Here is a 14,773-nt window from a genome sequence, read left to right as displayed (position 1 = left end):
ATGTCTCCAGAGAAGGAGACTCCACACCTGCTTTGGGCAACCTGGTCCAGGCTCTGGCACCTCAAAGGAAAGAAGCTGCTCCTCATATTCAGATGGAACCTCCTGTGCCTGGCGATGACATCCAGAACGAGCTGTTCCGTCACCTTTCCAGGGTTGGAGGTGAGACTGGCCTGTAACTTCCCAGGTCGTCCTTCTTGCCCTTTTTGAAGACTGGGCTGACGTTGGCTTTCCTCTGGTCTTCAGGCACCTCTCCTGTTCTCCAAGACACTTAAAAGATGACGGAGAGCGGCTCTGCAATGACGCCTGCCAACTCTTGGCGCTCCTCGGTGCATCCCATGGATTTGTGGATGTGTAAGTGATCTCCAACCTGCTCTTCCTCAACCAAGGGCAAGTCTTCCTTTTGACCAACTGTCTCTAGGGTCTGGGATTACATAAACACCCATTTTCCACCTGAGTTTTGACAGGAGCTCCTTACTCATCTCCTTTACTTGATTTCTTCCTCCTGGGGATGTGTCTTGAGCTTGGAGGAGATGATGTTGGAATATTACCCAGCTCTCTTGGACCCCCCTACCAATTTTCAAAACCAAAACCATTTGGCCAGTTCGAGTCACCACTTCATTACACGGCCTGTTAGAAACAGGGGGAGATCAGTATCATGCGTCAAGTTAAGAGGTAAAGTTTAGCAATATGATTACATAATATTTTCGGTGTTTTCTAACAGGACTTCAGTTGATGTAATTTTATGCTCCGTGTTCTCCAACCACCGACTTAGCAAATCTATCGCATCAAAAAGGGTCTGAAGTCTTTTTGCGTTGTTCCCCTTTCCCATCCTAGTAAAGCCGGGCTCTTTGGGGAGACAAGGCCTGGTTTAGAGCTGTCCTGGCTGGGAGAGAAACAGAACAGTTCTCACTATCATTGGGAAGTCCTAATCTCCTGTTTTCCTTTGTTCTTGGCTTTAGAGCATGTAAAAACCTTCAGTGGGCCTAAATAAGTGGAAAAGTAATAGATTTAAATGTTTTTTTCAGCATAATTGAATAGAATTAGCTTGTGAAAGCCGCCAATAAGCACCAGAACTTGCATAGGAGGGAGAGCAGTGCGATTTACCCCGTTTAGCAATGGCGAATCGAGAGACCAAGGGAAAAGCTGTGAGTAGGAATTGGAGTTGTGCATTGAAATCTGTTGATGGGATGTTTTGCAAGCAGCTTTCTGTACCTCTTCTGAGGCTTGGAGAACGCGGCCTGGTGGTTTGTGCTGTCAGTAAACACCACAACGTGCCTTTTTTAATGAACTGCTTCCTTTTAATGTGGATATTTATAGATACACATAAGAAAGGAGGTATCTGAGCAGGTACTGATGCTGGAAAACAAAACAGAAAGCAGAAAAAAACAGTAGAAAGAAGATTAATGACATATTTCTCCCATCTTCCCGTTAAGGATTAGTAAACAGACAAATAATAATAAATGACTTCATTTTATGGCTGTCTAGCATCGTGAGAACATAGGTGGGTCATAAGTAATAGGTAATAATGCATTTCAGACAGATTTTATTGGTGTTTCCCAAATGCTGGGAGCTTGACCTGAAAGCAGAGGAGAGAAAATGGAGTTATTCCTTTAGAAAACTTGCTTGGAGAAGCTTTTCTAAAGCATTGCAGGGGTGCATGGGACCAGTGTAAAGCACCCCCTGTTCCCTTAGAGCTTCTCTTGGTGTTAGGGCAGAGTTTGTTTGCTAGTTCAAATGTCATTTTCATTAACTCCCCCATGGTGAATCTCATACTAATCCATATTAGTGAGATTTCTCATCCTTGGAAATGTTTATTATCCTCTGGTTATTTCTCTTATCAGTTTAATAAACTTTGGAGGATTTCAACGCAACACTTGGGGGGGTTTATGGCACACAGAGCGAGGTAACAACTGAAAGTATTGTTGAAATTATTGAATATTCATATTTAATAGCTGTATATTGGCCAGATCGTGGATAAGGTCCCCTGTGTGAGGCGCTGTACCCCACAAGATAAAATAACAAATGTAAATCAAGTACTAAACAAAAGTAACTGGCATATCCAAGATATCAGTGATGTTCTTGTGCTCGAGGCTACAGCAGAGAAAAGGGATTTTATTGACCTACAGTCATAGGGAAAAGCAAAAAGGCAGGTGGCAAGACAAGAGACCAGGAATTGGGGGAAATACTACAATAAAAATAGGAGTCACCGTTTCTCAGCAAGTTATTGTACAAGAAGTGTTTGCTAAGGATGTACACAAGTATTTATGATCTTATGTATTTGCATACGCAGGAAATCTTTTCCGAGGGCACTTCCTGAATTACGATGTATATATATATCAGGAAAACGGAGCGGGGGGAAGTGGAGGCTTTGAAGCAAGAGTTCTCGTGAGTCTGGTGAAGATCCTACCTGTGGTAAGACTGCGACTCGGCGTGGGGGGAAATATTCACGGGGGGGGGTTTGTGATACCTGATTTAGCCTGCAAAGGAGGATCTGAACAACTGCAAACCCCATAGTCCCTCATTATCCACCTCTTAATTATTTTCCTGCGTAACGCAGAAACTGTGAGTGCAGTTGTTTGTTTTCCAAGAGATGGTTGTGGATTTTCACATATATATATGTATACATATATATACATATATAAAATTGTGAAATAGCACAGGCTGGGTGGAAACTCAGTGGAAGAACCTACAAGGTTCTAGACAAAGGTGTGATTTAGGCAATATAAAAGTTGACTTTGTGATATATTTCATTTGTTAATGAATTAATATAGAAAGGAAAAAAAGGAGGTGACACCAAAGAAAAGGGGAAGGATGGTGTGTTTCTCTGAATATTTACCTTCGTATTGAAGTCTAGAAAATGGACATAATCTATTAATTAAAAGTATCGTTATGATGATAAAAGGAGTAAAAAGCCTGAGTGCTCTTTGGGGACCTACCATTAAGTTCACCAAACCAAGAAGGATAAGATGGAAAGAGCATTTTTGTTAACAACTGACAATAATTAGCCTTGAGGAGAAACTAGTTAATCAAATATTTGTTGGGGGAAATGAATGAAATACAGAGTATCCAGGGTGTATTTAGCCTAGGGTAATGTCAGGTTTTGATACAGAAGGTGAAGGTTGATACAGGAATTTTCTTATAAGGTTTTCAAGAGTTTTAGAATGGAAAAGAGGAAGAATAGCAAAAAGCAACTACGAGAAATTACACCCAAAGCACAAAAATGAGACACAAGGAGGATGAACTGTTGAAGATAACAAACTAACCCAAAAGTTCCTTATTGCTTCTGCTAATAAACAACAAATTAGTTACTAATAGAAGGGAGGACCAAGGAAGATTGTGGTCCATGAGTTCCCTGCAGGGAGTAATAAATGATGTCAGTGAGGGTTGTAACGTTTACTTAAAACATCAACGGCAGCGGTAGATGAAACGCAGATTACGACGGGGAGAACGTGACTCGTAGCTCTTGCACAACTACCTGTGTTCAGCACCTATCACAGGAACATGAAGCCTTTAGAGAAGCGGCCAAAGGTGTTTTCCAGTTATCAGTGATGTTTAGAACTTGGTGAAGTCCCAAAAGAGCCTAGAAATGGGACCAGCCAAGGAACTTTGAACCACAAGTCAGTTAAATGATACCAGAGAACTGAGGCAATAAGCTTAACCTCAGTTTCCTGGAAGTACGTGATAAAATACAGAACACATCAAGGAAATAAGGAGGGAAAAGAGTTACAAACAGCTCTCAACTCACCTCGTTGGGCCTTTTCTGTGTCTTTAGGTCCATCGCGGGAGGGTGAAACTGAACAGTTCTGTCGCAGCAAGAGAGATTTAGGCTTGTTAAAACCTTTTTAACAGTGACATGTAAGCAGGAAAAAGGGTTGCCAAAGAAGTTCTAGAAGCTCAACCGTTGTAAGAGGATTACACAACCAGGCGAAGCTGTCATTTAAGTATCTTGAGCCCTTAGCATCAGTGAAGGAGCTAGATCTGCTTTTTTCTCCGAAGCATTTGGTGGTTTGGGCTCTGTCTCATTGTCACGCTGTGTCTTGGGGTTCATGTGGTACGTGAATGATGTGAAGTCTGCATGTGGGAATTGTCACTTTGCTGTTGTAGTTTAGTAAAGAAGAGTTTTTCCTGTATTGCATCACATCTCTGCACAAGGGTACTTCACTAAATATTGGCGTTACTGTGCAGAAGAGCATGAGTCACTTCCCTGGGCTCTGACATAGCTCAGCACCTATCAGAATTAACTCTCTTCTGTTCGTTTTCTGTGGCCTGATCTATTTCAGCTTGACTAAATGGATAACCAGGCATTTGAAATGCATGGAGAGAACCTGCGAAGCGCTTCCCATGGAAAACAGTGGCCACAGAAAGAGGTACCAGTCATTTCCTTTTGCATCATTACAGAGCCATATTATAATATGACCTAATCCTATGTTATTAAGAAAATCTTGGAGAAAATCTCTGAAGAGCTATAATTGCGAAGGTCCTAAAATGCAAAGCTCCACGTTCACCAGCTCAGATTTGAACTGTGAGACATTAATTCCCTGGCCCCACTTAATAACTAAAATCTTTATCCCATAGCTACTGGACTAAGTAATTATCTTTGGAGGGATTCCCCATTGATTTTAACAGAAAGAGCTACTTAAAAGCTCATCTTGTGGTAACATTTAGTATCTCTACAGAGTTACACATCAGTTTCACCTTTTTTTGCCCTTGAGAAAAGTAATTAGCATTTTCCCAGTCAAGTTTTTACTTCTTGGGACTTGAATTGACTTCACGTGGTAAGAATTGGCGTATTGCTCATCGCCCATTACGTTTGTTTGCCATCAGTGCTTCTTCTTGGCTATAAATACACCGAGGGCAGCGATTTCCTCATGACACAACTTGCTGTATAATGTATCGTTATGGAATATGTGCAGCATCCTTTTACTGGAAAACTAATTAGTGGGTTGGTGTTGCTACAGGTCTTCAGTGTTTTGTCCTACAGCCTAGAAACAGCAATGAAAAACATCTGAAGTGTGTGTTAGGTCTAATAAAGCTCTTTTTTGTTTTTAATTAATTTCAGGAAAGAAAGGGCGGCTGGTCCCTAATGAAAGTCTTTCTGGTTTGCCTGTTGGCCTGTGTGATCACCACGGCGATTGGGGTGCTGATCCTGTCCTTGGTTTATGTGAATAACCCTCCTTTTGTGAGAGACACCGATGGTGGAGACAAGGGAGCATCTTCCTCGAACCCAGAGGAGAAAAGCGTGGATGTCAAATTCCAGTTCCTGAATCACCTGGGGAAATCAAAGGTGAAGGCATCTCTTTTCTGTGTGCTTCTCAAATCGGAGTGTGAAATGCTGAGGAGCAAGACTAGAGAGTAGCACACAGACCTTGTCATTCTTAGGACGGGATTCAAACAGATTCTTATGTTGCAAGAAAAAATGAACTCCAGGATCTTGTCCAAGCCTTGGTCCAACTCCAGGCCATTGACTAGATCGTGGTACTAAGTGCCATGTCTAATATCAGTCTAAAAACCTCCAGGGCCGGTGAGTCCAGCACCTCCCTGGGCAGCCATTCCAATGCCTGACCACTCTCTCTGCAGAGAATTGCTTTCTACTCTTCAGCCTAAATTTCCCCTGGCAGAGTTGAAGCCCATGGCCCCTTGTCCTATTGCTGACTGCCTGGGAGAAGAGACCAAGCCCCACCTGGCTAGAACTGCCCTTCAGGTAGTTCTAGAGAGTGAGGAGCTCAGCTCTAAGCCTCCTCTTCTCCAGACTAAACAAGCCCAGCTCCCTCAGCCTCTCCCCATAGGGCTTGTGTTCCAGTCCCTTCCCCAGTCTTGTTGCTCTTCTCTGCACCCGCTCCAGCACTTCAATCTCTTTCCTGAGCTGAGGGGCCCAGAACTGAACACAACACTCCAGGTGTGGCCTCCCCAATGCAGAGCACAGGGGAAGGATCACTGCCCTTGTCCTGCTGACCACGCTGGTTTGGATCCAGGACAGGATCCCATTGGCCTTCTTGGCCACCTGGGCACACTGTTGGCTCCTGTTGAGCTTCCTGTCCATGAGTCCCCCCAGGTCCCTTTCTGCCTGACTGCTCTCCAGCCACTCTGTGCCCAGCCTGGAGCGCTGCAGGGGTTGTTGTGGCCAAAGGGCAGCACCCGCCACTTGGCCTTGTTGAACTTCATCCCATTGGAATGGGCCGATTTTTCCAGTCTCTCCAGACCCCTCTGCAGAGCCCTCCTGCCTTCCAGCAGCTCCACACTCCCTCCCAACTTGGTGTCAGCAGCAAATCTGCTGATGTTTTGAATCTCAAAGTTTAAGGATATACAGAACTGACTTCCCAAATCAAAGTCCATAATGATGGACAAGAGGAGCAGATAATTGTGTTCCTGATATCGCTGTTTATCTCTCGTATTAAAAATATCGTTACAGCACGACATGAGAAAGTATAGAAATGATTGTGAGAAGCAACTAAAATACATAGAGAGGGAATCCTCGCTGAGAAAGGGAATAGGTTGTTTCAGCGATCCACAATTAATGCAATTCTCTGTAACTCTCCAGGTATATACCTACCCGGGTGGTGAAATTCAGTGGGCAAGATTCAGGAATGACGTAAATGAATATCTAAGTGATGAAGAAATGGCATTTGGCAAAAGCATCAATAACCATCGCTCCAAAATGACTTTTGGAACCTTACGGATCAAGAGCAAAGGGCTTCGGGCTCCCCACTGGCATTTTAATGCCAACGAGCACGGCTATCTGCTGCAGGTATTATCTCATTAGCTCAGCTTTATTAATTGGTTTTGCCCTTTAGAGCATCATGTATATATAGAAAATGTCCATACATAAAAAAGATGGCATATACATTAAATACAAATGTTAACAGGTAATAAAAGCAGAACTATTGATTGATTGATTAGTTTTCATGCTTGAAAGAACATTTTCAACTGGAGATGCCTGAAATAGGCTGTTCAATGTTATTTGCAAGAGGAACAAACACCTGTAGATTCCAATGAAAATAAAACCTGAGGTCAGAGGAGATTTTGGACACCTGGAAGTGACAGAAGTTCATGTACTTATCCAAGTGCTTACAGTGATTTAAGGAATTACTATTATAGAGCTATCATAGAATCACAGAGATGAAGGACTCTAAAGGTTCTAAAGAAACTTGAAAACAAAATGATCTTTGGAAGCATAGGTGCTTCCAAATATCTCAATCATTAGCTTACTACTAAGAATAATTATTCATATTTCGATTTTGGTCAAAGGTGATTCCTTTATAGCTGCTCACAGCCTCTTGAGTACGAAATGGTTCAAGTCCAAGCCATGTGTGTTTGCCACATGTTCCTCAAACCTTCTGAACCATTGTCAATTCTGGATTTCAAGTCACAAAGAGAGCGTGTCCAGATCTGTTTTCTCCTAAGAGCCTTCAGCTTATTCAAATTACCCATTTGCAATATTGATTAAAAGAGAGAAGGTTGATTAGTATCGTTAAGTTCTGGTTCTGTTCCAGGGCACCGCCTGGGTGGGAGTGATCGGCCCAGACGACAGCGTGGTCACCACGTACAACGTCACGGCCGGCCAGGTCATTTTCTTCCCCAGAAACACCGTGCACTGGATCAAGAACGTCGGGCCGGACGAGTGCTTGTTCTTGCTGTTTTTCACAACGCACGAAGAACTTCAGACCTTAGATGTAGACGACGCCTTTTTCTCCACCCCAGAGGATATCGCAGCTCGAGCACTTCAGGTCTGTATGATCGGATAGAGCTAGAATTCTATACATTAACACGACTATATGTCGTAGGGAGAATCCTCCCTGTCTCAGCTGTTCCCATGTACACGTGTCCTTTGTGTGACACTGGGCCACCCTGTGTGTTCCTTAATACACAAGGAGAAATAAATGATGATGCCCTCTCCAATAAACATATTTTCCCTTCCACTCTCCGTATTTATTCCCAGTTCATGGCAGATCCTCCATATTTCCAAGGGTAGAAGGGAAAATAAGTGAAGCCCAAAGCTAATTTCCCAATAGCCCTTTGAATTCTGTGGTATGAGAAGATCTTATTGGAGACTAAGTTTATTTCCTTGTTAAAATGGATTGTATTTGAACCGAGTAATTAGTGTGTCCCATGAGCAAGAATATGCCCACAGTTTGTGCTGAGACTGAGGGATGTGCATGTTCAAAGCACAAAGTTGTGATAGACCATCCCGCCCCCAAAAAAATTGGATGGGACATGATGGAGTTTCCCTTCTGCTCCAAATTTCTGTGCTGAGAAGGAAGGGCAGAGCAGAGGAATAAAATATTGGTGGGGTAAGGGTAAGAGATTCGTCCACAAGGCAGAGTTTCAGGGATATTCAATGAAGCAAAGTTTTAATGACAGTTTGCTGTGTGTATCTGTTGAATTAACGTGTGTTTTGTGTCCCGCAGCCACAAGGTGGAGTCAACTTCATCAGAACCTTCAAGAAACAAGCAGAAGATCAAGCGGTTAACCTCCCATCAAACTTAAACGAGCTGGTACAAAATGCCACCTACGTGCAGTCCCCAGACAAGCTTGTGTGGCAATACTTCTACGATCTCAAAGGTATAGATGCATATAGAATTGTGTGCGAGAGCTCTCGGTGTTTCTAGAGCGGGAGAGGAGTGCAATCAATTCATTCAAACAGGAGTTAAATATTAAACAGCGCTCCATCCAACCTGGATCTAGTGATTATCAGTGAGCACCTATGAAACAGACGGCAAAACTTCATTTCAAGTAGCACAGTCAATTCAAAAAGCTATAAAAAGCAAATATGGGTCTGGAGCTCCACACAGAACTGGTTGAGCTCGTGAGTAATAAATGTGGACCAAAATGTTCTGCTGCACAAAATACTGTGACACACAATCAGGTTAACATGAATTAATACACTTAATATAACATGAATTAATATACTTAAGTGTGTTGCTACTGATTGCGATTTGGGATGGAAAAAATGGACTTGGGGTTTTGCATTATGGTCGTTATGAAAAATAGGTCAGTTAAATGGGATTCGTTTTGGGCTCATAAGATTTGAGCCCTTTAGTAGATAGTAATGATTTGAAGTTGGCCAATGCAAGTGGTGTTAAACCTGGTTGGAAATGCTGATGTCTTTGTTTTAGGGTCAGCAGAATATCCCTTCCCAGGAGGAATCTTCCAGTGGGCTCGTTACCGCATCAACGGCACCGGACTTAACGAAACGGAAAGAATCTTCAGCGAGTCGCTGAACAAGGTACGTGCTTCCAATCAGGTCCCGGAGCCGTTTAAACACAAGGCCCACGATGCGATTTGTGTCGTCTCTAACAAATGTGGACGATTCTCTGAGCGGTTTTGCTCTGCTTTTCAGCACGAAAACACCCTGACGTTGGCAACTCTGCGCATCTTCAGCAACGGGCTGGGGCAGCCGCATTTCCACTTCAACGCTAACGAGATGGGTTATGTCATTAGCGGCTGCGCGCAGGTAATTGGTGACATGGGTGAGGGAGATGACCATAAAACTATTACAGACCTAATGCTTCCCAACCTCAATTAATAATACTGCAATTAGTAGTATTACAGAACTTTGTAGAAGGAAAGTGAGGCTGCAAATTAAATGTTGATCTCTGTTACATTTTTAAGCTCCTTCAGCAAAATCCTGGGTAGAGAAAATATAGCGAATATTAAGATTTAGAGGACAGGATTTGATGATGTTTTGCACTCAGTGCAAAGATAATTGAGGTGGAATGATGAGACCTCACAATGTGAGTTAATGTGGGATCGGGGTCTCAGCGCAAACGCTGATTCTCCGCTATCTGCAACCATCACTATGTATTTATCCACTATCAGCACACTGCAAACAGTTGAGTATTGATCCTTTCATTGCAATAGGTCGGAGTTATTCTCTCCGGAGTCACCGCCAGCTTCAACATCGGCATCGGAGACGTCATATTTTTCCCTGTCGGAACCCAACATTACATCAAGAGCGTGTGCGATGAGGATTTATTATTGATTTTAGCCTACAGCACGGGAAACCAGGTGAGAATCCATATGAGCAAGGGGAGTAAATCATCCAGCCGTCCATAATCTTGTAGAAATTGCTAGAAATGCTGTGATTTTTCTCATTAAAATACCATCTTTTTCTTCCTAGCTGGAAACCCTTCGCATGAAGGACTATTTCCGCAGAACCGCAGATCACATCCTTGCTCAGCTGTTTTTCAAGCAACAGGCCGAGTTTAAGAATTTCCCCTAAAACTGAAGCTCACGACCTCTCTTACAACCAAACAGCTCCAGGAACGTTTATGTGATCACCGTATTTCTAATAGTACTTTTTGGTACTTTACTCGCTATTTATCTGGAGATGTTCAGGAGAAATAATTAGCAACCCCCAATTCTAAAAAGCTATTTTGTCTTTTGTATTTTTACAGTGTTTTATTTATAGCGCTACGTAATTTGATTGTATATTAAAGTAATTTCTCCAGTTCACTGGCCTTTTGCTCTATGTACCATCCATCAGCCCCTGGCACTGCTGGAGCTGACATTGATTTAATCATGGACACACCGCTCTTTTCCAACAGCATCTACACACAAATTCAAGGGTTTTGCTGGAATTCAGCCCCCAAAAAGAAGCCCAGATGGTTTCCCAGCCTGGCATCTCTGCCATTTACTTGTCAGCCTCACCTTCCTCTTCCTTCTTGTGCAGGAATTGGTCTCAGGGAATGGTGTTTAAATCAAAGCGATTCACTGATTTATTATTGACACACAATAACCGAGTGCAACAGACAGTTGGGATTCCACTTCATTCCTTATCAAGGCTCTTGCTAATCCCCTGGCTATTCTTCAATCCGGCTTTACCACTCGGGGTGTTTAGTTTTTGGGGGGGTGTTTCATTTTGGGGGCTGTCCTGGCTCTTTGCAGAGCGGAGGGAGCACAAGGCTCAAGTTTAAACCAGTTCAGCTGGCCTAAGGCAGGTTTAAATGTTCTGAGATGCTGGGGTGTCCATGGGCTAGGGGAGATCTTTATATGAGCTGAACAAAGAGACGCATCAAGCTGTGAATTTCTAATTTGATACCCAGATCTTTGCGTATGTGCTACAAGGGAAATGTTTCTCATAGACTTTAGCAACCTACTTAGCTTTACTATTAAATTTAATTTAGACTGACAAGCAGGGGTGTTCAGGTACCAGCCCCTTTCCCGCAGTCTGGTCCCATTTGGGTATAAATATCTTAGTCCAGGCTTAAACCTCATACTTGGTGAGTGGGGTGAGAATGTTAGTGACCTGAGATGTGTCACTGTCATTTATCAAACCCTAATCAAATAATCGTTGCTTCGCGCCTCCAAATCAATCAGGTTAAGACAAAGTATCGGAGTTCCCGTGTATTCCTGTGTATTTGTTTTCGGAGGTTTAACAGCTCATCTCATGTTGCCAATATCATCTGAACACACACAAACATTTACGTCTTCTCTACATCCCATTCCAGGGTCTGGTAGGATCTTGAAGGGTCTCAATACAGGATGATTTAACAATTAAAGCTGCTCTGTGCATCCCGTCCCTTCTCACAACAACAAACCCTTATGGTGAGTTTTAGAGATCCCAAAGGACAGCAGGAAATTTCCTGCGGTTTATCGTGCGTTCTCGTCACCGCCAGGTTGGAAACGTTGCAAAATCCTTGATCTTTGCCAAAACAAACGTGGCCAAACGGAAAATCCGGCCCAAACCAACGTGTAATGAGTCAGCGCTGAAGCGTCTTTTGTAGACAAGCCAGGCTTTGTTGGACCCGAGGTTATGATGGCTGTGTAGCTGGAAATAGCCTGCTTTATAGAATGATATTGCTAATTACAGGAGTGGCATCCCATCATAGCCCAGGTTATGGAGCTGGGGAATTCCCAGGTTCCTGCCAAGTCCTTGGTGGTTTATGGGCTGTCCTGACCCTGGGCAAATGTTTGATTTTTGTAAGCAAATGGGTGTTTTTTGGCGATTGTGCATTTTTCAGTGTGTTCATTTTGGAAATAATACAGAGCTTAACAAATAACAAACTGCTTGTGCTTTATAAAACAGGAACCCAGAGCATCTCCCGGGACAGCACTGAGCGCTTGGGGGGGGTCCTGCAGCCCTTGGCACCCCAGTTTGGCCCCAGTGTCCCCGCACTGGCCCAACTGGTGTTGCCCAGGAGCACCAGCGGCTCATAAACTCCTTCCCAGCGAATCTGAGGGATGCGATGAGCTGGTTGTCCCTGTCCTGGCCCACGAGGAGGGTGAGAGTCGCGTGGAAAAACGGTGGGAGAAGAGGGAAAATCAACATGAAAATGAGTCCTGAGCAGCTCGCGAGGGAGAAGCGAATCAATTATTAATGTGCATTCGAGGAGAAGGTTAAACGAGCTCTTGAGTCTGCTGTGAGGTGACTTTTGCTCAGTAAAGCTCACCCTTGGTGTTCACCAGAGAGACCAAGGAAAACAGGGCTGGGAGGGAGAGAGAATTATCTTCAACTTCTCCCTATTGCAATTAAAATGTTACACATCACCAAGTGAAATCTGGGGCTTTGGGTTTTTTATGTTTTCTGATCGAGCTCCTTTTTCTGATGGAGCTCAAAACATCATTAAATACCCCATGAGATCCCCAACCTTCCTTAGGAACCCCTGCTCAAAACATCATTAGATACCCCTGAGCTCCCCAAACCTTCCTTAGGAACCCCTGTTCAAAACATCATTAGATACCCCTGAGCTCCCCAAACCTTCCTTAGGAACCCCTGTTGAAAACATCATTAAATACCCCTGAGCTCCCCAACCTTCCTTAGGAACCCCTGTTGAAAACATCATTAGATACCCCTGAGCTCCCCAACCTTCCTTAGGAACCCCCGCTCAAAACATGATAAATACCCCTGAGCTCCCCAAACCTTCCTTAGGAACCCCTGCTCAAAACATCATAAATACCCCTGAGCTCCCCAACATTCCTTAGGAACTCCTGCTCAAAACATCATAAATACCCCTGAGCTCCTCAAACCTTCCTCGTCGCCATTTCTGTGCATTTTAATTGACTGTAGGACACTGTAAATGGCAGGTTTTAAATAATTAAGGTGCCGCTAATCCTCAAGAAAGGTCAGAAAGTCCCTAAGAGATGCCACGTGAGATCTTCACTCTTGTGAATGGGCTAATTAAAGGGATCCTGTTCATTGACAATAAACGACAGTGCGAGGCTGTCGCTGTGGGCTGCAGGGGAAAAGAGGGGTGGGGGGCCATTAACACCTCTCACCAAAACGTGATACGATAGCTCCAAATACCAAGGATTAAATCCTATTTTGCAGCGCTGTGAATGACGAGCGGGGGCTGTGCGACTTGAGATGGACACCAAGAGGTCTCAGAAGCTTCTGGCGACCTGCAGGTAAGCGCAGGGCAAGGGAAGGGGGGGACACCCGCTGTAAAGTCACCTAGAATGAGTTTATTGGTGTAGGGTGGAGATCTGTATGGTATCGGTAGAACATCCGGGCTTGGCGGGATGTCAATGTCCTTTATTTTGCCCCATCCATCACCACACCTTCCTTCTGCATCTTGGTTAATGCCAAGAAACCCCATGGCTGGGTTTTGAATATGATGTGCTGGAAATCCCGGTTGTAACGCGCCTTGAGAAAGTAGAGCCCGCCAGTGGAAAATGTCCAAGCCTGCAGAATGATGGCTCTGAAGCATTTGCCTAAACAACAAAACAAGCAGCTGGAGGAAAAGACATTCGCTTCCAGATGGATTTGTCATGGGCAGAAGCAAAAGGCGGCGCTGATACAAACCGGGTGACTGTTCCGCCTTGGAACTTCCAGAAGCAAACTGATGCCAGGGAGAAGCATCTTTCCCTCCAGATGCCTTAGGGGAAATGGAGATTGTGCCAGACGATGGGGCAAACACGCTGTTTGAAGGCTGGAATGTGGTAAAATAAAGAGTATCTGGAGCAAATGAAGAGTATCTGGAGCAAATAAAGAGTATCCAGAGCTTAGCGCACCAGGGCACCCCGGAGCATCCAGGAGTGGTGGCTTTGGGTCCCATCGCTCCAGCTCCTCAGACTCTTCCTTAGGAGATCACTAAACCCTCTCACCTGATATATTTTAGGGTGCAACGACATCCCTCGTCTAAAGAAAAGCATGAAAATGGCAGTTTTGTCCTGGTTCCCCCTGTTTTGGTGGAAGATGCTCTGGTGTCACGGCGCTATTGCCAGAACCTGGATCCGCTCTGTCTGCTCGATCCATTGATGTTTTGATAGCAATTAATATTGCCGTTAAACATTCCCAGTCCCCCAACGTGTCCCTGTGGGAAGAAATAGTAATAAAGACACTGCAGGAGGCAAAAATATGTCCTGGAGGTGAGGGGTAAAAAGTAGAAGGGTAAAAAGCACGGGACACAATTGTGCCCCATGTGCGTTGGTGCCTCCTGCTTGAACACAAAGAAATGGCAAATGTGGGCGATATCCCTTGGGTAAATCTCACGTGTGCACACGCTGGGATCTTCAGCCCCAAAATGGGCTTTATTCAACCCATCCCCAGCGCAATGCCCAGAGATGGGCTTGGGGAGGGTGCAGCATCCGCATCCTTTCCGCTCCTGCAAGCAAACGGACACGGGGAAGAAAGGAGACTTTATTTTGTTGCTTTTCCTCTTTATTCCTCCTGATTCTGTCGCACAGGCTTTAAAACCCCCCGGCAGCCATTCCCAGCGGGGTTCGCTCTATCTTCTCAAGGCAAAGATGCTGGTTTAACTCTTCTCTCCCCCGAGCAAAACCGATGGCTTAAGCCGCTCGCAACAAGACACGAGCAGCGACGTTTGATGGGCTG

At 44.3% G+C, this 14,773-nt stretch overlaps 1 protein-coding gene across 1 annotated transcript; it reads left to right on the top strand.

The window, feature by feature from the left end:
* The first annotated feature begins 20 nt into the window (after positions 1–20).
* Positions 21–10,456, top strand: LOC135575285 (uncharacterized). Its single transcript, XM_065046794.1, has 12 exons — positions 21–159; positions 244–1,145; positions 2,291–2,412; positions 4,281–4,367; positions 5,060–5,284; positions 6,539–6,745; positions 7,491–7,724; positions 8,406–8,559; positions 9,114–9,223; positions 9,338–9,451; positions 9,859–10,005; positions 10,118–10,456. Exons 4-12 carry the CDS (start codon positions 4,290–4,292, stop codon positions 10,217–10,219), a joined length of 1,371 nt encoding a protein of 456 aa, XP_064902866.1. The 5' UTR covers positions 21–159; positions 244–1,145; positions 2,291–2,412; positions 4,281–4,289; the 3' UTR covers positions 10,220–10,456.
* Positions 10,457–14,773: the final 4,317 nt, after the last annotated feature.

This window comes from Columba livia, chromosome Z, assembly GCF_036013475.1.
Source record: "Columba livia isolate bColLiv1 breed racing homer chromosome Z, bColLiv1.pat.W.v2, whole genome shotgun sequence".
NCBI classification, from domain to species: domain Eukaryota; kingdom Metazoa; phylum Chordata; class Aves; order Columbiformes; family Columbidae; genus Columba; species Columba livia.
This window is presented reverse-complemented; position numbering and strand designations above follow the sequence as displayed.

Bases quoted from the DNA above. Each gene is read 5' to 3' on its own strand.
- LOC135575285 (XM_065046794.1), top strand. From the start codon at position 4,290: ATGGATAACCAGGCATTTGAAATGCATGGAGAGAACCTGCGAAGCGCT. The intron at 4,368-5,059 runs GTACCAGTCATT...AATTAATTTCAG, and splicing joins AACAGTGGCCACAGAAAGAG to GAAAGAAAGGGCGGCTGGTC. The intron at 8,560-9,113 runs GTATAGATGCAT...TCTTTGTTTTAG, and splicing joins ATACTTCTACGATCTCAAAG to GGTCAGCAGAATATCCCTTC.